Consider the following 23,701-nt stretch of genomic DNA (forward strand, 5'->3'; position numbering starts at 1 on the left):
CACACATACGCATGCCGGCGGTGGAAAGGGGGAGAGAGGGGGAGGATAGCGTGAGAAAGCGCCACAATAGAACAAAAAAAAAGAGGAGCAAAAAGGGAGGCGAGCCATTATGACGAAGAGGAGAAGGAGGAAAGGTGACGCGCGCATGAGAAGGCGTGGAGAGTCGACGGTAAAGAGTGCGGAGGGCGCCATCAGTTGGAGAGCAGCTGAACGAAGGGAGAGAGCGAGAGAGCGAGACGGATGATGGGAGAAGAGGGGGTCGGGCGTTAGCAGCGGTGACGGTGCCGGTGAGAGGCGTCGTTGCTGGAAACGAACAAAAAAAAAAGAGCTGTGTGTCACATGGTGTAAAAGGGAAGGCATAAGTAAAAAAAAAGCGAAGACCGCATGCGCAACGTGAGGCGAAGCGGAGAAGGCATAGAGAAAAAAGGGGGGCGAAGGGTATGCGTGTGTTTGGATGCTGGGGAGGAGTGAGAGAGATCACTCACCCACAACAGCAAGGCGGCGGCGGGTCACGCAGGTGCAACACGCTAAGGCTGAATAGCAACGAGGCGGTGCACATACGCCAAAGCGCCACCACGCACCGCAGGGAAGAGGTGAAGAAGCGCATCTTGGCAGACGCATGGATACAACGTGCACGGCACAAAGAAGCGGAGGCCAGCACAGGCGCGCTGCAGGTGGGTGAAGCGAGTGGCACGGCATGAGCGCTGCCCATGCCCACAACCAGAGTGCATGGATTGCCATTTCGCTGGTCATCACACCTCGCCTCTCTCCGCAGAGGGCGGTCACTAGACGTCCTCGCAGACCGCTCACGTACTGGGGAAGTGAGGGGAGGGGGGATGCAGGCTGCCGCCACCTTTTCGCTCGCTGCACGATAGAAAAAGGCACCATAGAGAGAGAGCGAGAGAAAAAAAATGCACATCTCTTTGCGCTTGTGTATAGAGGAGAGGGTAAAAGAGGTGCCGCCTAACCCCACCCCTCCTCAAGCTCTGACAGCAACATATCACGAGAGAGAGGTGGAGGGAGGGGAGAAGGGGGGTGTACGTGTGAGGGGTCCGCGCGCGCAACAAAAGAGGCTTGATCGAGTGAGGCAGCAGCCCATCTCAAGAAGGTCTAACGCGGAGCGCCGAGAGTTACGCGCACCGCCAAGACACGAGGGAGGAAAATGAAAGCGCTCTACAGTGCTAACGCTGCCTGCAGGGGCACACATACACACACACACACCGATGGTAGAGGAGATAGCTGAGAGGGGCGGGAAGGGGGTGGAGGGCGCGCAGCGGCACGTGAAAAGGGAGAAGAGAGAGAAGCACGCAGAAGACAGAGAACAAGGATTACGACGAGATGCCTGTGCACTTGCACTGAGCCTCAGCGCATGTTTACGAGAGGTGAGAGGCAGTCGCACCACACACACACCACGCACTAACAAGCGTGCGCGTCAAGGTCTAGCTGGCCGTCTTCTTTTCTCTTAGTGCGCCGCCCTTTTTGGTGTCCCTCCTCCTCTGAACGCTGCATGCGGTGTCCCGAAGGGCACCCCTCCCCGACGCCCCCTTTGTTTTAGGAGGCCCCCCCATCGAAGGGGCCTCCACTGCTTCTCGCGCCTTTGCAGACGATTCCAGTTTCGTCGCCGGAGACGCCAAGGAGGCTGTGTCATCCTTCGTTGAGGCGGCAGCGGCACCGCTCTCTTCCGAGTTCTCTGCGGCCATCACGTCAACGGCTATACCCTTCGCAAAGCTCCCACCGAGGGCGCGCAAGATCAGGGCGTTGTCGCCCGTGTCCTCGGCCTCCAGATTCTCCTCATCCTCCGCCTTGGAGGCCGCCTCCGTCGCCTTTTCCAGAGCGGTTGCCTTTGCCGACTCCTCCGCCTTTGAGATGGCGCCGGCGATGCTCTTTTTCGGATCCGCGTGTGAGTCCGCGGAGCCACAGCGATTCCGCTCTGACTCCTTCCCCTTTTTCTTCCGCCTTGATGCCTCCGGCTGCCCAGGCAGCAGCGGCCTGCTCCTCCTCCTTCCTCAGGAAGGTGTGCATCGCCAGCCGCTCCACCACAGATAGCTGCACGCCGGCGGCCTCTATCGTCTCCTCGACGCTGAGATGCGTTGACGCGGCGATCCTCTCGGCATCCTTGTCAGCACCAGTGCGCTTCTTGAGCGTCTTGGCGGTCGTCTGATCACCGATCACTTCGAGGTGGTCCTCTGTCCCTGGCGGCGCCCACACATAGCCGCACATTGCGGCACTCTTGAACATGGCCTTGCAGTACATGCGCTGCGCCTCCTCGCTGCTCATCCCCTTCAGCGACGCCCACTCGTCGTACCGCATCTGGTCGAACCCCGCCTTCGATGGACGAGCGCGCAGCCATTTGTACTTTCCTCCAGAGAGCGCAGCGGGGGTCTTCTGAAAGTCGCTGAGGTCGCCCACGTGCGCCTGCTTGTACAAGGAGTAGAAGCGCGCCCGCAGCGATTCGGGAAGGCGGTAGCCGCCCTTCGGAAGGTTCTGAATTATCTTCACGCCGTCATGGAAAGCAGCCCACCGATCCTCGCTGGCTGGGCCACCCCAAACAAACGAGCAGTGCTTACGAATCTGCAAGTCAAGCAGATCGATGTACATGTCACGGGCCTTCTCACGGGTCATCCCGCGACACTTGCGCCAGCCGTACACCTTCCAGTACCCCTCCCAGTCCCACAGCAGGCTTGGTTGCTTCACATCCTTCTTGATGTCACCCATCGTTGCTTGCTTGAAGAGGGAGTAAAACTGCAGCCTCAGAACGTCAGAGATGGGGACAACGCCCTGCGCGGGCAGCTTTCGCACGTACGCATCCGCCTCCTTGAAGGCTTGCGCATACGGATAGTCTGGGGCATCGAAGTCGACCGGATACACGATCGACTCGGGGTCGCATACCACCTTGAACTCCGGCTCCGCCCGCCGCCCAAAGAACTTCGCGAGCATGTCAAGCAAAACTGGCGATGGCCAAGGGTGGTTGTGTTGTGGGGAAGGAGGAGGAGAGAGTGCGTTGACACCCAGCGACGAGGAAAAGGACCGTCCCCGTGGGCGGCCCTGTGCGCGCTCCTCCTCCGCTTTTTGCTCTTTCGTCGTCGTCTTGTTGTTACGGCCACCCCAACGCGGCAGACGAAGCGAACGTGTCGGTGTGTAAGGGCAAGAGACGGTGAGGGGAGAAGGGGGGTAGTGAGCGAGCGAGAGCGCGCGCGCAAGAAGCAGTACAGTGCTGTTGAGGAATGAGGAGAGAGAGTGTGTGGGGGGAGGGGGGGTTGATAGAGCCGATGAGCAGGAGGGAGCTCCGTTAGGTGTGTGTGTGTGTGTGGAGCGGCATCTAAAAATACGGCAAGAGTAGCCTCGGAGACAGATGGGAAAGGGTGTGCAAAGCTGCTCGGAGTGCATGAGAGCGTGTCTGCGCCTGCGAGTGAGTAGCACGAGCAGGGACGCTGTGTACGCACAGGCATGTGGATGTACTGATGTGAATCTAACCCCAAGTATACACAGCGCCGCTGCAGGCCGTAGCCGCAGAGTACCAGGAAGGAAGTGCACTAAAGACGCTGTCAGCCTTTCCGCGCTCGTTCGCAGCGTGCCTTGTGGATTTGGATAGGATAGTCGCGGCGGCCATGACTACGAAAACAAGCACGTGCCCATACACCTACACGAGCTCGTGAACAGCGCCACGGTTACCTCGCGCTCGAGCACGCGCACACAGCTACATGAGTCCATCCACCACTACCATCACCACCACCACGCCACCCCAGGTTGAGCTGCTACACAGAGAGAGAGAGAAAGGGAGTTGTGCTGGCGGCCATACCGGCATCCATCCGCGACATGGAGGAAAAAGAGGCGACGGAATCACTCCCCACTTACACGAAACAAAGTGCTGTGGAGGGCGGAGTAAAAAAGGAGGAGAGGGGGGGTCGTGCAAGGTGAAAGAGAGCGGAGTGGAGAGCGGAAACAGCCGGCATCTCGTCAGAGGTACAGCAGGATGAAGAGGAGAGTGGGTTCTATGAGTCGTCTCATCTCACTTCCTTGTCGTCGTCCTTCCTGCCCCGCTCCGCTATGTGAGAGGTCAGAGTCGGCTCGGCACCTTCGCCCCAGCCCTCCATTCAAATCCTCGAGACCTCAGCACATTGATGAGAAGCTTCACGTAAGCCGCCTTTGCGTCATCAGAGCTCATGCCCTTGCGCCCGTTCCACGCATCCCACTTGGCGCGCGCCTCCACCTGCACAGCCCACGGCTGGCTGCCCTTCACATCACCCTCCGTCGCCTGCTTGTACAGGGAGTAGAAGTGAAGTCTGGTGCTGGTGTTCATCTGTGTCGGCCCGTTCGTGGGCAGGGAGCGCACGTACGCCACAGCGGCATCGAAGTCGGCGGCAGACATTGCTGCAGGGGGGAGTCGGTGGAAGGTGAGGGGGGCGTTCTTCAGCTCAGATGAGGATACGCGCACCCGTCGAGATGATCGCGCGTGCGAAAAGGAAAGATATGTGAAGCGGAGGGCAAAGAGATCGCTTTCAGGGCAGTGGTAGCTGGTTGGTGATGCAGCAGCACACAAAAAAAAAAGATGCCTGGTCCTGAGCAAGTGCGCAGTGGGACGTGAGAGGGAGGGTGAGGGGGAAGTGAACGGGGGTGATCATGTGCGGCACGAACGGGCCAGGACGGCTGCTGGCCACAGCGCAAGATGCTCTCTTTCCATTGTAGACCACCGAAAAGGGCGCACCGCTCCAGTTGATGCGATCCACAGCAGCCCCTCTCTGAGAGCGCTCACAGCAGCTGTATGCGCAGAAGGGTGACAGAAAATGAGAGGCAGAGGAAGGAAGGGAGCATGCAAAGCGCCGCCTGCGTGTTTCGCCTCTCCCCCACCTCGCCCTCCCTACACGGCACCGTCTTCCGGTCTCTTTCAGACCTGCTCTCTTTCTCACGCCTCCTCCGCATAGACCTCTGCAGCGTTCAGCGTTGAGTCTGCCATACTGTCTATAGCAACCTATGCAGCCGACTAGCCCCACGAACGTGGCGTTCACTCCTTCTGTGAGCATCCTGTCCACTGCATCCGCCTTTCACTGTGTGTGTGTCTGTGTGTGCTTCTCCACCAGTGAGCCCCATACGCTGCCACCACCCCTCTTCTTCTCGCTGCCAGTGACACAGCTAACGAGGGAGAGGAACAGAGAATTTTATGGCGCCGGCTGCAACGCCCCCCCTAAGCGGGTGCACCTGTGCTCTTCGCTTTTCTTTTCCTTCTCCCTGCCCGTCGCCTGCCGCTGCCTGCATAATGTGCAGCTGAGCCCCACACGCACGCACACAGCGAAGCGCTCGTGTGGATGCAGGCGAGCATAACAGTACGTGAAGGAGGGAGGGGGAGGGGGGGCGAAGGCGTAGGTGTCCGTAAGCTTCTCGCAAAGCTGACGCGTAGGAAAGCGAGAAATGGCTTGGCGCAGATACCAGCGAGAGGCTCTGTTAGGCCCTCCTCGATGCTTCGGTGGCACACCATGTCGCCCCACCCCCATCTGTTTCCTTGCCCTCTCCTACTGGAGCGCACACGCTGCACAGACATCTTGGGAGGAGGAGGAGGTGCGGGAGCACCGCGGGCATACAGGATAAGAAACGCACTTTCGCATACTGATGCTTGCACGAAGAGTCGACGCTAAGGGAAGGGAGGGGGAGAGGGGGAACTACTCTACGTACGGCCCAGCACCCGACGAAGGTAGCGGCGGTAGAACAAAAATACAGTAGAGAGGCACCTGTATAGCCACAGCGGGGTGTGTGGGTCGGTGGAAGGGCGGTAGTCTTCGCTACTTCGTTTCTGAGGGAGAACAAATGGGAGGGAAATAGGAAGGGGAGAGAGAGGGGGGGGAGTGGCACAGGAGCGCTATGCGGCGGAGGGGCGAAACTGAAATAACGAGAAGTACGCGAATGAAACGGTGTGGTGGGCAAAGTCGCACCAGGTGAGGATGAGGAGGGAAGAGGGTCGTGGCTGTGGCGCTTGGAGGAGGAGGGGGAAGGGGGCGAATAGAAGAGTCCCTCACATGAGCACACGCGCGACGTATAGATGTACACATCTGTGCGTCTGCCCATGCGCAACTTTTCTGTTTGGTACTGACGGAATGCCAGTCTTCGATAATGACAAGAAAAGGGAGAGAGGTAACGCAACACAGAGCTTAACAAAAAGAAAAAGGGCAAACGTTGTCCGCTGGAGGGGTCCGACAGAGCTAATACGTGATAGGGAGTGCCCCGAGCCTGTGCGGCATGAGCGCGCCTATCCATACTCCTCATGGCTTAAGAAGCTCATCACATCAGAAAGCAAGCGCGCAAAGACACACATGCACCCACGTACACCAACAGATGGGCAGAAAAGTACATTCGGGCTGAGCTCCGTGAGGGTCATGAGAGGGTGACGGCATGACAACGAAGAACATAGAAGGCTTAGATCAAGTGTAGGCGCATCCGCTTGCAACGGAGACAAGAGGCCCTCACTTTCACGGTGGAGTACAGGAAGTAAGGGCATCTGTCTGTATGTTCGCCTCTGTATCCACAAGGATTGCGTTCGATGCGGTGGCGCGCAAAGTGGTGTGCTCGTACTTCCTATCGAGAGAGGATATAAACGTCCCTAATGACGGGGGGGGGCACCCCCGTACGTGCCATCTCCGGGGGCCCATTCACCACTCTGCGCAGGGGAGCCCAGGCGACCTCGAAGGATGCGCCACGTTGCGGCATGGGCGTGATGAGGGCGACCTCCAAAGCGAGGGTGGATGGGTATCGCTCGAGACAGCGGTTGTGCTTCGATGGCCGCGTCCGGCACACGGCGGGACCGCGTGTCTACGGCTGCGTCGCGCCAGGCGACGCGCACGTGGACGGGGCCTGCGCCGAGTGGCGTGCACATCTCGTGTGTGATGTGTGTATCCGCAAAGGGTGAGCACGTAGAAAAAGGGATGAGGAATCAGGCGACTACAGCGGAGTGTGTGCGGACTACCTGCGACAAGAGCGGTATCACCCGTCTCACACTTTCTCACCCATTAGCCGAGGGCCCCCCCGCAGAACGAACACCACCGCACACCGGTGCGTGGGGTCGAAGAGGAGAGACATCTGCGGCGATGCACGGAAAGCGGTGCGCCGGGGAGATGAGGCGGTTTACCTCGGACATCGCCACCAGCGACAGCTGCACCGTCGGCGTGGACAGAGAAAAAGGGTTGGGGGGTGAACGTGTCCGCCGCACCAGCGAACATGGCGAGCAGGCCCACACCTACGCACAAGAGTATCAGCAGCCGAGTTGCCGGGCACCTACAGAGGGGTCTCACTAGCCGTGGCACGAGACGAGTGAACCTTTTCCCATCCCCCCACTCCGCACGCGCGCGCTGAGACTTCTCCTCCTCGCCTCCGCCTCTTAAATAAAACGCAGCACCACAAGGCCAGTTGGCCTGTTGTGGGGGCTGCAATCGAAGATGGAAACCTTTGTACCGCTTTGGAGATCGCAGCGCCAGAGGTGGCACTTGTCCGTCACGTACATGTACTTGCGGAGGGTCTCCTTGCTGCTCGCGGGCAGCGGGATGCGATTCCAAAGGCTCGCGGCCCACCCAAGCCCAATCGGTTCGTCGAAGCCGCTCATCACCAGCTCCTTCCCCCCAAGCTGAAGCTGCCCAGTACGATAGTCGTGGGAGAAGAAACAACGGTTCAGCGAGTTGCCGCCCGCCTTGGGATCACCGCGGTCCGTCCAGTACAGATAGCTTTCTTCTGCGTCCAGTAGCAGGTCAACGGGCTCTGGTTGGCTTTCGAGCGCCGACACAGCGGTCTGCGGGTCGATCACGCCCTCAGCGACGGAAGTCTTTGCAGCTGTGTTAGAGGGTAGATTGCGGCGCCTAAAGCCGTACGGGGCTGTGAGAAGGCGACCCTTGCCTCCCTTGGGCGGCCCCTTCAAGGTGAAAACGATCTGGTCACGCCTCTCGTCCAGAGCAACACCCACGCAGAACCGGCACTCCTCTTCGCAGTGCGGCCCCTCCGAGGAAGCACCAGCCCCCCCCGGGGTGGCGCGCTGGGGGGGCGCCAGAGCGTCTGAGGACAAAAGCAGCACCACCTCCCCCGTGCTCACATTGTACTTCTTCAAGCCGTGCCCCTCCCGGTCGCAGAAGAAGATGGAGTTTTCGTCGTGGGTGATGCACAGCTGCTTCACGGTGGTGATGAGTGGATGGTGGCCTGGGGTCCGGTATTCTGCTGTGCCACAGACGAGGTGCCGTGGCGCCGTCACCTCCACCCGCTGCACAGTTACGTCGCCACCAAGGAGCATACCACGGGAGAGGAAGCCGTCGGCTTCGTGCCAGTCCCCGCCGTCTCCGCGTCCCGGGCTCGGCTTCATGGGCCCCATGTTGCCCCACCATACCACGATGTCCTTAGGATCCCTCGTGTCCCTGTAGTTGCTGAGGCCGAGGGCGATACCGTCTGGGCACGCGCAGCCGGTGCTGAAGAGCGTCCTCTTGTCCGACCCGTCTCCACGAATCATGTTGACGGTGTTCTCCATGGCGTCCAGATAGACGATGATGTCTTCGCTCGCCATTTTTTCTCCGTTTTAGTCGTGCGTGTATGTGCGTCTGTCTACAGTTTGGAAGCGGGAGAGGCGGAGGTCAGCCGAGGATGCAGAAATAGTGCCGATAGGGAAAGAGAAGCCAAAGAAGAGAAGGGGGAGGGAGAGAGCCGTTCACTTGCGTGTGACGCGTTGGTACTTCTTGACGGCAGTGCTGGTGAGTTTTTGTGCACGACGAGCTGATCATTCTTTATGTTTCGTTGTGAAGCACAGGCGCGATAATGTGAGTCACAACGCCCATGAGTGCCCATCACGTGGCGAAAAGGGAGAGGCACGAGGGAGATGAGCAGGAGGGAGAAGGCAGGAATGGCAAGCGAAGAGGTCTTCCATGACTTTGAGTGAGGCCCGCGGACGAATTGGGAGATGCTGGCAACGGATGTGCCTCCGCTAAAACAACTCGCCCCTCACTACCACCGGAGAAGAGATGAGACCACAGTGGCGCGTCGGCAGCCGATACGCGCTCTTCTCTCTATTCAACCCATACGCACGCACACGCACAAACATACAGCCACATCTCTCGCGTTCATGCCACAGAGTCAGGCGCCTGCAATATGGAGAGGTCAGAGCAATACGTCGGTGTGAATGTCAGCGGCCCGGTCCTGGATGGCGCGGCGTCAGGGCCAGCTGCGACGGTGCACACGCTGGTACCATGCATATGATGTGCAGCGTGTGCGTGCGACCCCGACGCGTCTCACCCGGCGCTCACTCTGCGCACGCCGGCGTGGGCATCGCTCGAGGCAGCGGCTGTGCTCCGATGGCCGGGCCGGCGCACTGCGGTACCGCGTGTCTACGGCAGCATCGTGCCAGATGTGCCTGTGGACCGGGCCTGGGAAGAGCGGAGTTGGGCGTCGCATTCGATGGCAGAGAGTGCACAGGTGCGAAGGAAAAAGACATACATATACACATGCATATATATATACCAATACATATATATATGTGTGTGTATGTACGCCCCTGTCTCCATCTCACCAAAGATGGGTTCCCTCGCCCAGCTCCTCTTGATGTACGCGAATGTGTGCAGGTGCTCGTTGCTTGTGGGGGCGGGTGGGGAAGGGGGAGAGAGAAAATCTGAAGGGAGACTGAAATACACACGTATACGCAGGAAACAGAAAGAGAGAGGCTCGCGCCCATCCTTTTCGCAGAGACGTTCATCACAACAGCGGTGCAGAAGCCACGAAAAATGGGATCGGCAACAGACGGGAGAAAAGATGTGCACGGCGAGACGAAGGAAGACAGGAAGAACCGAAAGAAGGGACGAGGAGGCCACATATACGCACACACACACACAAGCAGCTGGAGGGAAACAGAGGGAGGAAAGCAGCGAGAGGCGCCCTATGCATGTATGCACGGAAAGAAGAGGAACGATGACGAAGGGGGGCGGCGAGGAGAGCAAAGGGGCTCAGCAATAGTGAAGACAGAGGCAAGCAGAGAAGGTGGCCGATTGGCGCACTTGAAGCGAGCGCGTGTGTGCTTGTGAACCTCACTTCTCATGCTTCCCTCTCCCTCACTCTTGCACACGCTCACAACTATCACAGGCTCCAACTAAAGCGCCTCAGCTGTCGCCCTTCGATCTCAGCTCCCCTCAGCGGCGACGGAGCTTCCACACGTATGCACCGCCCAGCTCCCTGTCTTCTGCCCTATTCTCGTGTTTATCAGCGCAGTTCCTGCGCTGATCCTGCCTTGATGCTTCGAATGCGCTGACATGCACCCAGACATCCCCGAGTACTACGTTCGCAGGCACTGTTGTAGCTGGCACGCTTTGAGTGGAGACTTCAGGCACAGACATGCTGGGTTTTGAGGTTCCCTCACTTTGTTTCCTGTGGCTGGTGCCAGCCCCGTACGTCTCGCTCTGCGTAGCTGCCGCACGTCGAGGACTTACGCAGGCTTCCACGGGTGGTCCGTCTCGGCCGTGGCGGACATCAGGAGCTTCACGTAAGCCGCCTTTGCGTCATCAGAGCTCATGCCCTTGCGCCCGTTCCACGCATCCCACTTGGCGCGCGCCTCCACCTGCACAGCCCACGGCTGGCTGCCCTTCACATCACCCTCAGTCGCCTGCTTGTACAGGGAGTAGAAGTGAAGTCTGGTGCTGGTGTTCATCTGTGTCGGCCCGTTCGTGGGCAGGGAGCGCACGTACGCCACAGCGGCATCGAAGTCGGCGGCAGACATTGCTGCAGGGGGGGAGTCGGTGGAAGGTGAGGGGGGCGTTCGTGTGCTATTTCCAAATGCGATACGCGGAGGTTTACAGTGGTGGATGGGAGAAAACAGGTGAAAACTGGAAAGTGTTGGAGGTTCTTCGTAAAGGCGCGTTGTGTATGTACGCAGGTACGAGTGCGAACGGTACACCCTCGTGCAAAGAAGAGGAGAGGAGAGGAGTGGGGGGGGGGTGACGAGACGAAAGACATGCAGGTGAAGGGGATGGAAAGCGCCAGGGTGGCGAGGCGCATTCATCGAGGGAGAGTTGCTACACATACTTCAGGCGCACACGCAGCAGGTACGTGCCAGGCACAACGAGAAGGAAAGCACGAAGAAGGGAAGAGGAGAAGAGGCGTGCAGATCGAGGGGCAGCCGAAGGGTGCAAAGGCGAGAAGGGTGCCTGTCCAGCTTTGCCCACTCGCCTACCTCGGTGTATGCATGTGGAGGTGTCTCACGTACCCTCGCCACAATCGCAGCGGAAGTACGGTGTGCGCGCTCCCCTCCGCTGTTCTGATCCTTTTCCTTTGCTGACCGCCTCCTTGCTGAGCAGCATCCATCCACACGCGCTGCCGTTACGTGCGCGCACACCCGGAGAACGCCTTCTCGTCACGGTGCAGATGTGAGAGGGAGACCATCACCGAGGGATCACCATATACACCGAGGAGAGAGCAGAAGGAAGGAGAGAGAGAGGGAGGAGTCGTGTGGAGAGCGAGTCGCAAGACGACTTGGGTAGGGGAGGGGGCCGCGCGACCTGCACCGAGGCGCACATCGTGACTGCCGTGCGGTCCCTCTCCATAGAAATGGAACACGCAATGCCACCCTGATGCGCGACAGATAGTTGGCGTAGCCGAGAGAGGTGGGCGGAGATACTTGCTGAGCTTCAGCTCCACGGGCAGCTCTGGCACGCGAACGACTGGCCGATACGAGCCCGAACAGAGGCGGCAGCGGCGCCACAGACTCGCCCACGAAGCGGGCAGCGTGCACGTCGGGAGCCGAGTGCGCCGCCGACTCCATCAGCGCAGCGCTACAGCCGCTATGCACCTTGGGGGAGGGGGGGACAGTAAATGGCGAAGGGGCCAAGGCTCAACTCACAGCGCCGACGTGCCGAGAGCCGTCTAGGTGCAGCCCAGCCACGCTCTTGTTGCGCAGTGGCGACAGGTCGCAGCCGAAGACTGGAACCCCTAGTGCTGTCGAGCACCACGAATGTACAATGGAGCGCTACACGAAGCATCCCCAAGTTCCCCACCGATTTGTACGCCCTCTCCGCTGCGTATGCGAGAGTGGTAATCAGCTGCGGCCCTGCCTCGTCACCGGCGGCGAAGTATTCAGCCAGCTCGTCAGAGTCAGCTGCATCGACTCAGCGCACGAGCCTATCAGACGCTCTACCTCATGTGCGGCCCACGATTCACCTCTTCATGGTGGCTCCACCTGAGAGAGCGCCCACCGCTGCCTAGGTGACAGCCTCAGACGCAACGACCAAGCATATCGACTCAGACCGGTAGAGTGGGGGGGGCGCCTGACTTTTCCAAGGCAGCGGGAGAAGGATCTGCCCCCGCCACGACGAGAGGAGCTGGAAGAGGCGCAGTCCGCTGGAACTCGGCAGAAAGAGTGGAAGCCGGGGTAGCACTTTCAGGCAGCAAGATGGTCGACTCCTCTCGGTGCTGCGATCGTGCCCTCGTTGGATACCTCGGGAGCTGGTCCAAGCGCTTTCGACTGGACGCTTGTGCTGGTGCGGTGAAGCCCCCGAGAGAAGCAAAATGCTCACACACACCAACGCACGGAGAGGAGCAGGCAGAGAGAGAAGGGGGGATAGGGAGAAGGCGCAGATACAGGTGGGGAGAGGCAGGATGCGGGTATGTGAGAGAGCAAGTCGCGTACAACGGACGTATGAAGCAGGAAAAGTCAAGCTGAGGAACGTGGAACGCAGCATTGATGGACGGCAGGGGAGTGAAAGAGAGAGGGCGCGTGTGCACTTCTGCATTCCCTCCCTTCCCCCGCGCTGCGAACACGATGGAGGCAGTGACACTGCGGATACCAAGAAACGCTCTCTCTAAAAGGACCTCAGCTCCTTTTATGTGTCGTGCCGCCATACATCGACGCTCGTGCCAGTGACAAGATGAGGGTATGAAACAAGAAACGGCAGAGGAGAAAAAGGGGAAGCGACCAACGAAACAAAAAGGGCGTCAGCGGTGTCACACAAGTGTACCTCTGCTCCATTCCGATGGAAGCGGCGCTGAAGACCCGAGCCGCGGCCGTGTCACCTCCCTCTATCCCCATTCGCTCACCATTTCCTCCTCTGCTGCCTCTCTTCCTTTTCCAGCGCGTCCGCCTCATCCTCTCGCCTATTTCCGGACCCCATCTCAGTGCTGCACACCTGGCGATTCAGTCCTTCACCTCTGCAACAGCAACTGGTGGCAACAACAGCGCGTAGCACGTAGCGGCAGGGGTCACAGAAAATACCACAGCACCTCCACTGACAGACGGACAAGCGGAGACAAGAGAAGGGAGAGAAAAGGAAGACAACAGCTGCTGATGCAAAAAAAGGGGAGAGAGAGAGTCTTTGTGTGTGCGTCTGCGTGCATATGTGTCCGCCCGAACAGCAAACACACATTAGGGAGTCCGTAAAGGGGGACTGCGTAGGCGCGCGCCTACTTCCTGGCCTTCTTCTTTTCCTTCCTGTCCCGCTTCTTATCGATATTGCCATCGCTCTTCTCACCAGGTGTCGCGCTGCCGCTCATGAGCTGCGTCATCTCCCTCGCGGCCTTCTCGAAGCGCCGCTGCATGACAACGTCCGGTTCAAACCGCTGCATCCACGCCCGCACCACATCCGCCACTTCGTCTGCGCATTTCGCTGAGAACATGTCCTCATGATTATCCGCCGTCTTAATAGCAGCTGGTCTTCGTATACCGAAGAACTCCTTGTGTATTTCGACCTCCGTAATGGGCTGCTTGAACGGCACAAGCAGCTGAAGGGGGTGGTGCACCTGGGCGAGATGCCGCACAGGCACGTAGCGGTGCTCATCCCGCACCAGGCCCTTTTCCCGAAAGATAGAGGCTGAAGAGAAGAGGTAGTCCTCGTAGAGAGACTTATCTGCCGCTGCCGGATACGGCAGCGTTGTCTCCAAGGCACTCGTGAGCGACTCGATGGCGAAAGAGAGCTCAGCGACTGGCACGTTGACGTCCTCCTTCGCCTTTGCGATCTCCTCCCGCTGCTTCGTGTTGCGCACGAGCTGCTCAGTCACCAGTGGCGTGTCCAGCAGCAGCAAAGACCCGATGCGGTGTGGGTACGCAGTTGACGCAGCCATGCGAGCCGCCACCAAGGCGCCATAAGAGTGCGCCAGCACGTGACTCCACTGCACGTCCAATGCGTCCAGTACGGCACACACATGGCGGCACGACTGCTCCATCACGTTGACCTCGCCAATAGACACTAGAAGAGGGACGTAGACGGCACCGTAGTCCCACGCAAGAGAGGATAGCATCACTTCATACTTCCTCGCAGCCTCCAGAGAAGCATCTAGAATGGCCGCAGCAGAGTGCTCCGACTGAGCCACACTTTGGTCAAGAATGATGAGAGGGCGTGGGCCGAGTTGATCGCCGTGGTAGAGCACCGTCGCCGGCATGCTCGACCTATCCCTGGCGTCTTCCACAGCACGCAGCTGCCATGGCTTGAATGTCAGCGTGCGCCACACCTTTGCCGGACCTGTTTTCCTCCCTGCGGCGTCCGCTGGCGATGCCGGTGACGGTGGTACTCCGCCCGCACCGCCTTTATTGCTCGAAGCACCACCCGATGGGGATGCAGTAGTCACTGGCTTGGAAATGTCGGCGGGTGGCACCGCCGCGGCAGTACCAGAAGCGGCTCCCAAAGCCGCGCGCCTCATCCACCTTACCGAGCGCATTACGAATGGCTGTTTTCTGAAAAGGTCGTATAGGGACAGCGCTTACGGGCGCTTCAAGTCTTGCCGAAACAAAGGAAACAGAGATAGACTGAGCCGATCATGCGCAGACGCGTCGCGGAGCAGAGGTGCAACGGAATCGCACACGTGTGTCAGGCTCTTCCCATGTCGGCGTTGGCTGGCGTCGTCAGCGTTGCAGCGTGCAATACGGGGTACCCCAAGTTGTGCGTCAGGAAAGACCAGATCGCACAAAAAAAAAAGAGAGAAAAGAAGAGCGCGGCGGAATCGTGGAGGAGCGAAAGAGGGAGCTTTTCAGTAGTAGCCTGAAGCTGCGAAGGAGACACGGTTATGGGTTATGCGCCAGACATCCGACGAAGCAGAGAGAGAGGAGGGGGCTTGCGCGTTGCATTTGGTAGCCTTGTGCCCGCAGCGGCGTACAGGTACAAGCTGAAGAGTGTAAATAAGCAGGCCATCGGCATGCTGTTCAAGAGCCGATGGTCGTGCAGCCACTCCGCCCTTTGTCGCCCGTGCTCTGTCGCACACCAGCGGCTGCGGGCGCTCCTTGCAGACCTCGAAAGAGGGAAAGAGAAGGGGTAAGGAGGCTGTAACGTTTGCGTGCTGCGGTGAGTTTTTTTGCTTCGATCTGCTCTGCTTTGGTGCCTCGCCCATCGACAGCCATCCGTCACGAAGCCGTTGAAACCTCTAACCACTTCTGCCGCCTTTGCACCGCTCTCTTTCTCCCCCCACCCTACCCCCTCTCCCTGTGAGTACAGCAAATCCCTTCACTGCTCCTCGCAGACGAATTGTGACGGGACAGCGCGGGAGGGAGGGGGAAGGAAAAGACCAACACACAACAACTGAGGGGGAGGGGGGGTCCAGGAGGAATAAGGCGCCCTGTTGTCCACCACGCCCTCTTCCCACTCCCATCGGCCAAGGCGATCTTGAAAGCGGCACCCCGCACGAATCCACCTCCTTCCCTCCTTCGCGCCCGCACACACACGTCGTACATACGAGAAAAAGAGAGAGCGACGTCGACACCGCATGACGCTTGCGCTGCTGCTACATACGCAAAGGATGCGCGCAGAGTTCCTCTCCCCACCCCCCACCCCAACAACTATTCTCTGCCATCGAATGCGACGCCCAACTCCGCTCTTCCCAGGCCCGGTCCACAGGCACATCTGGCACGATGCTGCCGTAGACACGCGGTACCGCAGTGCGCCGGCCCGGCCATCGGAGCACAGCCGCTGCCTCGAGCGATGCCCACGCCGGCGTGCGCAGAGTGAGCGCCGGGTGAGACGCGTCGGGGTCGCACGCACACGCTGCACATCATATGCATGGTACCAGCGTGTGCACCGTCGCAGCTGGCCCTGACGCCGCGCCATCCAGGACCGGGCCGCTGACATTCACACCGACGTATTGCTCTGACCTCTCCATATTGCAGGCGCCCGACGCTGTGAAATGAACACAAGAGACAGTGCAGCATAGGCAAGGAGCAGAGAGAGCACTTGGCTTCTCCGCAGAGAGTGGCCACTGGGGCCCCTGAGATGGCATGCGCTGTGGCGTCCGTCGTCATTAGGGAATGAACGTGGTCGAGTAGAACAAAACTGGGAGGACAGCCAGGCGTGAATCATCAACAGCAACAGCAAGAGGAGTGCTCGAGAGGAGTGACGGAAAAGGACACAAGTCGCAGTCTATACATGGTGTCGGTTATACCGCATACGTCATTCGCTTGTTGCTTTATTATTTGGCGCGGAGGAGGGGAGGAGGGGGGCGATCGGTCGCTTATTATTCGAGGTGGCCACACAAAAGAAGTCGAAGTGTTCGTGTGCGTGTGTACCTGTGCCCTCTCTCGCTTCGCGCTGCATAAATGGGGGACAGCACCACAAGAACGTTCGAGTACCCACCTCAGGGATGCGCTCACGAAGTGCGTGCGCAGGTGCATAGGTATGCACTCATCGCGGCACCGATCACCGTGTTTGGTTGCCCTTCATAGAAAGATGAGATTAGATGGCAAACCAAACGCACACACACACAACACACTCCAATGCCGAAAAATGGCGAAAAGGGAGAGGAGGCGCTGAGCGGAAAAGAGTCTGGAGACAACAACGGGAGCACGGCACGGCAATGAAAAAGGGGGGGTAAAGGAGATGCGGGGAGGAGATGGTAACACACGTACACCACTCTCTCTCACACACACGCACAAATATATAGAGGGAGAGAGAGCGGTGAAATATAAAAATAAACGACAAGGGGCAAATCGAAGGTGCGTGCGGCATTTTCACTCGGCTGCCCCTGCGCAACGTGAGAACGATGACACACAACAGCCAAGCATACAATAGCGAGAAGGAGAAAAAGACGGGCCGCCATCTTCCTCAAAAACCTTCCAAACAAACACTCTTTGCCGTATGCGGGGTGGGAGAGACAGTGGTCAACCCTCTCCATCTGCCTCCAACGCCATGCGGTCATACTCTAAACGAGCAAAGCGGTCCCATATTGACTGCTCTGGACCGCCAAGCAAGCGCTCCTCGTGTGATACAAACGGATCGCGCTGCTCGAACTGCAAGAACTTCACCACGTTCGTCAGCAGGTTCAGCGCCACCGCTGCCGCCTCCGGCTCCCGCAAGAGGTCTGAGAGAAAGAGCCCGCGATACTCAGGGCACCGCATCATGTCGAACACCTGGCATACGACGTCCTCAAACTCGACGAGTCCTTCCTGCACGTACTGGGCAATCTTTTCACGCGTGGTGTCATAAAATTTGCGCAACTCGTAGACAGAAAGCACGCCATCGCCGTCTAGGTCAAGAACGCGAAACCAGTAGCGGATAGCTTGCGGTGTGGACTTATCCTCTTCGGAGAGGCAGAACCAAACGAAGTCCTCGTAGCCGATGCGATGCGGTACAGTGCACCGGAGCCGCCGCCCGACCCCGGCAAAGACGCGCTGCACGATGCACGGGTTCATTACATCCTCGGGGGCGTACCGCATGAGGTCGTCGGGTGCCAGTAGCATGTCTCGGTCCTCATCCAGCTCCCAGAAGCGGCAGTACAGCACGTAAAAGTGCTCGTATGAGAAGAAGAGGAGCACCATATTGATGTCTTCGGCAGAATCAACCTGACGAAAGGCGTCAATGAGCCGCGACGCAGCCAGCTCCGAATAACTAATGTAGCCTCGGTCAAAGCGGTCGAGCTCGTAGAAAATACGGTAGATTACGGTGTCGAGGTACTTGGTCTGGAAGTCAGGTGTCTGCCGCAGAAACGCGAGCCCTGGGTGATACGTGAGGAGAACGTTGATGTAGGCGACGAAGTCCCGGGGCAGCAAGTAGGGCCGAAGGGGCAACGCGCTAACGGCAGGTCCCGAGGTCGGCGCAGGCTGGACGCGTCCCTCTGCTGTCGTGCCCATAGCCGCCAGCGACGCCGCTGCAGCTGGCGGGGTGGGCAAGTTGGAAGAGAGAATCAGTAGATCGAAAATGCGCCGCACCGTGTCCTTGTTCTTGAGATGAGACTCATAGAAATCCTTCATATGCTGCGCCGTGATGAAGAAGACGGAGGGAAGGCCATGCGCACTGCCGCTGCCGTTATTGGCGTGACTCAGTAGCGACGATGAGGACCCCAGGCGGCCGTTGCCGTGGCGTGTTTGAGGCGAGCTATGACTCCCTGAGGCGCCAATGCTGCCATTGTGCATCTCCCACTGTATAAGCCGCATTATGAGATAGGCGAAATACCGCGGGATCCCAAAGCATTGGGAGCACAGGCGTTGCATGCACTGAATGAACTGCTGCCTGTACAGTAGCTCCTGTTTGGCGAAGGGCAAATTGCTGTGGTTGTGGCCGCCGCTGCGCAGACGACCGCCCAGTAGCCAAACTCGCTGAGAATGTCGGGGAAAGGGCGGAAGACGGCTGAACTCGCGCTGAATGTAATGCGCCACCTGCCGATCGTCGAGCGCGTGCAGCTGTGACATCGGCGCCATCCTCTGCACCCGCCGCAATTCGGGTAAAAGCATGCTGCTTTTACTAGCTCCAACGAGTGCCCCCGCATTCGAACCCAAGTTGCTGCTCTCTCGGCCGTCGTACATGGGAGCCGAGATGGAGACGCCGTCGGCGATCCTCAAGTGAGGGTTCTCGTGTTTGGTGGACAGCGGACCGCTGATCATCTTTTCTCGCGTAGTCGGACGGCCAAGGGGGAAGTAGAAGCGCGGTATCTCCTCGTACGTAGCTGCCCGCCGTAATGGCGCTGCCCTCGAGCTCTTTCTGCTGCGGCTTCGTTCGTGACCAGAGGCGGAGGTATGGGAGGAGCTGGGGACGGTCACCTCCAGTGGCGAATAATGTAGAGGCGGCGAGTCTGTGCATCGGTCCGGCGAACATTTTGCGTCCTTAGCGGCATCGGTCTGATCAAACGAAGCCTCCTCTCCAGGCGAGAAGCCAACAGCTCTCGGCGTCATGGGCGCCCCGTGCCCCTCAAGTGTCAGTGACGCTACGGGTGACGCGCGGAATGCGTCAGTGTTCCCCCCTGCATCCTCTGGTGGCGGCGAAAGCGATCCGTTCGCAAGCGACGGCCGCCCCTCTTTTGCAGAAACGGCACCCCTGCCGCTTCTGCGCCGGCGCGTGCGGGCACTGTCTGAGCTCACCCCAGCCGCAGTCACCGTAGTGGCCAACTCACCTGGCGGCGGCGAAGGCCGCCGCTCCGCTAGGGTACAAGAGGAGAGCGCAATCGAAGTGGTGGGCAGAGTTGCAGCAGAGACAGGAGCGACCTGTTCGCCCGAGGAGGCTACAGCTTCGTCCGCCACAAGGCTCCTCCCTTTCCTGGTGTACTCCCGTTTTCCCTTCTCTTCCTCCCCATGATCGGTAGATGCGGGGGGGCCACCGCCCGACTGGAGCGCCGCGCTCCTGGCAACCAGTTTGTTCTTGGGGGACACCTTCGTCGGCGGCGCCTCCGTCGAAGGTGGACTAGCGCATGTGGTGACAGGATGACCGAACTCGCCAGCTTGCTGTGGCTGCAGAGAGGGCGCACTGGCGTGTGACGGGGCGGCGCAGGCATCGCCACTCCCCCACGCCTCCTTTGCCTTTGCAAGACCAGCGTCCACGAGCACGTCTCGAATAGCAGCATCGAGGCTGACACGAGTGCTAGGCATGCTCATCCAGTGCCGCATCAGCCCTAACATCTTCCATCGCGCCAGTTCATGTCCTGTTGGGCCATGCCCTTGAATTCTCTCAAAGCGCTGCTGCTGCGCCGCTGTGAACCCCGAAAACCAGGCTGACGACGCTGCTGGAGAGGATGACGCGGAGTCTCGGTCGAGCGATTCGACAGCGAGAGGGGTCGTGGCCCGGGCGTGGCGAGAGTAGAGTCGGCGTCCCTTCGCTATCTCATCGTTGTCTTTCTCGTCTCTGCGGGGGCCGAGTGCTGGCGAGGCGGAGCGTCCGATTTCTGCACTGGAAGAAGACACTGGAGGCGAGGTGTAAAGATGCAAACGCGGAGAAAGCTGGTGTTGATGGCGCGATGGGGTGCTTTGATTCTCGATGGATGGAGCGGAAGAGGCATTACCTACCCGCCAGAGCACAGGACAGCGATTCCCGGGCTGTCGATCAAACGCCGTGGCAGGGAGCTTCTTTTCTCCCACTGAAGTCACCGCAGCTTCGCCGTCATCCATGTGAAAAACGCGGTCGCCGTTGTAGCCACGCAACGTCGCATTGCGGTCACCTGCCGCGCTTGACCCCGCCACAGCGCCAGAAGCCCTAGCGTATGGGTTGGAATGTCCGTAGCTGCTGGGGAGAGTTCCAGAGGTGTTAGAGCTCACTCCCGCATCGCCCGCAACCTCGTTGGCACGCCGCAGTGCACTGGGAAACGAACAAGGAGGATTCTCACCGCCACTGCCTCGGTTGTCCTCCCTGCCCACCGATCCGTTCGCCGCAGCGCCGTCAATGCGCCTGGTGCTGTGAGAAGTAGGTTGCACTGCTTCTGAGCCACCAGACGGCGCTGCCTGCGTCGTGACCCGATCGCCAGGGGCAGCAGGCGATGTAGACGAGCTCCGATGAAGCACACGGCGACCAGCTGCCATTACGTTGGCAGTGTTCCGGCGAAAACGGTGGTGCGGCGATGGCGCAGAGGGGGGAGAAAAGACAACCGGCGGAGAATCAGGCGGATATACTCGGCGCATCGCCGACGCAGACTCTCTGCTGCGGTCGTTAAAGGTGCTACTGCTGCTCGCTGTGCTCGGAGATGTCGAGCCGCCACCACTGCTGCTGCCGCTCCTTCGAGCTCGACACTCTTCTCCAGACCGAAACCGATGTAAGCATGGCGACACCTGCTCCAACGGCTTTTCATTCACCTCGTCGCATGAGCACTCTAGTGGGCTGCTCATCCGGCCATCCTGACGCATTTACCTTACGTGGCATAAACGAAACAGATGGAAAAGGGCAGTCAGCGTTGTGGCAGCGGTACCCCGCCTCCGGAAAAGGGGGAGGATGAGGCAGATGCTACTGCCGTAGCTTTCTTTCACGGCTCGGGCCTCTCGCCTTCTCTCCGCTGCAGAGGGAAAAAGATGACGCGACAACGGTGAAGGCTCGAGCTGATAGCCCAGTACAGCGGCACAGCAGCAGTTGACTTGGTATACTCTAAGCAAAGAAGCAAGAAAGGGAAAGAAAATCGAAAGAGTACTGACACACTGAGCCGACGCCTCAAGCGCGCTCGCACGAGCTTACGACAGTGACGGCACAAGGGTGTGTGCGTGTCTGTGTGATCGAGGAATCACAGGGTGATACGGCTCTGCTTGCATCAAATTAGAGAGAAGCGAAGAAAAAGAGCGACTTAAGGGGGGAGGGCAGTACCCCTACCCCCTTGCTCACCTTATGCGCGTGTGAACAGGGGGAGCAAGAGAAGAGATACAGTCTGCGCGGGCACACCCAGAAAGAGAGACCCGTGCACGGTACGTGAAGTCAGATGTCGACGGTTGACAAACGAGGTCGCTGATTCACGGCGCCGAAAGATGTGGGGAAAAGGGGGCTGAGAAGAGAGGAGAGAAGCCGTGGCAGGCAGAACAGAGAAAGAACTCGATGACTGTGGGCACCAGTCTCAAGTCTATCCAGTACCAAAGGAAAAGCACAACGCAGGAGAGCCGGGCTGTTGCCCGAGTGTCTTCTGCGCCGTTCACTGGGGGAGGGAGGCTTTGCAGAGTACAGAGCGAAAGGCAGGAGATGGCAAGTGAAAGGGAAGGTGAGAGCATGACAAAGAGATGTCTCTTGTAGAGAGCGACGGACATGAGTGTCCACCCCATCGTGCGTGGAAGTACCGCGCATTCGCATGCACGAAGCAACTTGGCCCAGCTCAGCCCTCGCTCCCGCTAGAGTCACCTTTGCTGTATTCGAGGTGATAGGTTGGCGTGAACTAGAGCGCCCGATCGGCGAGCGCTAAACGAAGTCTCGGCCTCCGTAGCGCGAAAAAAAAAACAGAGCTGAGCTTTTATTCCCACGTCTTTCTTCTTGTTATTTTTTCTATGCTGTGTATGTCGTGCGCGTATCAAGCTCCGATGATCTCTCCGCAGCCTTGATTCGAGCAGATGGCAGCACCTAGAGAAACAGGTGAGAAGCAGCAGTCAAACCGAACGAGGAACGCAATAAGAGAAAACAAAATGTCGAACGAGGCAGTGGTTTGTGTGTCAGCGAGGGGCGTGGGCGGGTGGTGAGTGCGGACAGAACTTTCATATCGCACGTGTATGGAAGAAAGTCGGTACGCCTCTTTTTCCCCTTTTGTTGAGATGCTGTAAAGAGAGCAGTACAAAGAGAGAGAAGCGCCGTGCTCCAGCTGTTGGAGGGAGCTGGTAAACAGAAAAGGACCGATAAGCTATCGCCTGCATGGCTTCCTCCTCTCTATGCCTCTGAGAGCTCGGTGGCTTTGAATGTGATGCCACAGAAAACCGAGACAAGGAGGAGGTAAGTCGTTACCAGCGCTGGCCGCGCTGCCGACAGCACCCCGTCCCACTCGGCTACCATCATTTCGCAAACAGCGTCCAGACCATCCAGCTCGCGCAGGCGGGCTGAGGCACAAAGCTTCGGCACCGGCACTCTCGAAAGAAACACCGCCTGCCAAATACCTTTCAAGCACACAAAAACCACCAAAGTAGCCAGGACTATGGTGCCGTGAGCCATGACGCTGCGCTGCAGAAGTGTCTGCGGCTTCAGCGACAATGAGTATAGTGAGGCCGCTTCTGGTTCGATCAGCGGTTCATCATCCGCAGGTACGGCTGCAGCAGCAGGGGTACTACATGGCTGGCCAGCCAATGTGGCAGCAGCCATTTCAGCCAGCTTTTTGTACCCCTTAGGCAGCTCCGTGCCCATTGTGGTCGTCAAGATGCGCCTCTTCACCCACACACTCTTCAGGAACTGCACGTGCCCCAACACACGCATCGTCACCTCGGCCGACGCGCCGCTGCCAGCCTGCGTGAACGTCACAACCGCCTCCACGCGGAACGCGTCACCAAACATCACACCAGGCACCTGGCTTGAAAACTGCACCGCCAGTGTCGGCGCGCCATTCACCTTGAACAGGGCGTAGCGCTGGTACTCAATACAGGTGTAAGGCTTCCCCATCATTGCCTTCACCAGCGTCGTGCACGTAAACTGGCGCTGCCCGCGGAACGCTCCGCCGTCCTTTGTCGGCCGCCACGGCTCCCACTTCTGGTCCGTGTCCTTCCGCTCCGCGTGATAGTCCGCCAGCAGCACGCTGTCGTCGTCGAAGCACATGCCGAACACGTCGAGGACCCCCTTCCCTGTGCACACCATCACAGGTGCAATCACCTCCTTCCCAAAGCACGAGAAGTCGCTCAGCGCACTGCCGTACTCCGTCTCCACCTGCGAGAGCGCGTCCAGCGACTCCACGGCGGGGATCTTCTCTTCGTCGTTTTCGCACGTCGTTGTTTTGAACGCCATTCTCAAGTTGTGAGGCGAGTGTACGGGAGATTTGATGTCGGCTGCGTCGCTGAACTCGTCAGCAAAGCGGCTGTCGAGGCGCAAGTGATCAACAAAGGAGCTCGGAATCGACACCGGGATTCGGCAACACTCCGCTCGAGAAG

General features: G+C 59.1%; 6 protein-coding genes across 6 annotated transcripts; all 6 read right to left on the reverse strand.

The window, feature by feature from the left end:
• Window positions 1-1,791: 1,791 nt before the first annotated feature.
• Window positions 1,792-2,937, reverse strand: LSCM1_05540 (uncharacterized protein; the record flags this gene model as incomplete). Its single annotated transcript, XM_067322994.1, has 1 exon — window positions 1,792-2,937. One exon carries the CDS (start codon window positions 2,935-2,937, stop codon window positions 1,792-1,794), a length of 1,146 nt encoding a protein of 381 aa, XP_067179629.1.
• A 1,120-nt stretch (window positions 2,938-4,057) lies between these two features.
• LSCM1_05541 (uncharacterized protein) lies at window positions 4,058-4,369 on the reverse strand (the record flags this gene model as incomplete). Its single annotated transcript, XM_067322995.1, has 1 exon — window positions 4,058-4,369. One exon carries the CDS (start codon window positions 4,367-4,369, stop codon window positions 4,058-4,060), a length of 312 nt encoding a protein of 103 aa, XP_067179630.1.
• A 2,994-nt stretch (window positions 4,370-7,363) lies between these two features.
• LSCM1_05542 (uncharacterized protein) lies at window positions 7,364-8,527 on the reverse strand (the record flags this gene model as incomplete). The annotated part of the gene is made up of 1 exon (XM_067322996.1): window positions 7,364-8,527. One exon carries the CDS (start codon window positions 8,525-8,527, stop codon window positions 7,364-7,366), a length of 1,164 nt encoding a protein of 387 aa, XP_067179631.1.
• Window positions 8,528-10,429: 1,902 nt separating this feature from the next.
• Window positions 10,430-10,720, reverse strand: LSCM1_05543 (uncharacterized protein; the record flags this gene model as incomplete). The annotated part of the gene is made up of 1 exon (XM_067322997.1): window positions 10,430-10,720. One exon carries the CDS (start codon window positions 10,718-10,720, stop codon window positions 10,430-10,432), a length of 291 nt encoding a protein of 96 aa, XP_067179632.1.
• A 2,675-nt stretch (window positions 10,721-13,395) lies between these two features.
• On the reverse strand, window positions 13,396-14,646 carry LSCM1_05544 (uncharacterized protein; the record flags this gene model as incomplete). Its single annotated transcript, XM_067322998.1, has 1 exon — window positions 13,396-14,646. The coding sequence occupies one exon, from the start codon at window positions 14,644-14,646 to the stop codon at window positions 13,396-13,398; it is 1,251 nt and encodes a 416-aa protein (XP_067179633.1).
• A 2,425-nt stretch (window positions 14,647-17,071) lies between these two features.
• Window positions 17,072-21,013, reverse strand: LSCM1_05545 (uncharacterized protein; the record flags this gene model as incomplete). Its single annotated transcript, XM_067322999.1, has 1 exon — window positions 17,072-21,013. The coding sequence occupies one exon, from the start codon at window positions 21,011-21,013 to the stop codon at window positions 17,072-17,074; it is 3,942 nt and encodes a 1,313-aa protein (XP_067179634.1).
• Between the last annotated feature and the right edge of the window lie 2,688 nt (window positions 21,014-23,701).

This window comes from Leishmania martiniquensis, chromosome 17 (genome assembly GCF_017916325.1).
Source record: "Leishmania martiniquensis isolate LSCM1 chromosome 17, whole genome shotgun sequence".
NCBI lineage: Eukaryota > Euglenozoa > Kinetoplastea > Trypanosomatida > Trypanosomatidae > Leishmania > Leishmania martiniquensis.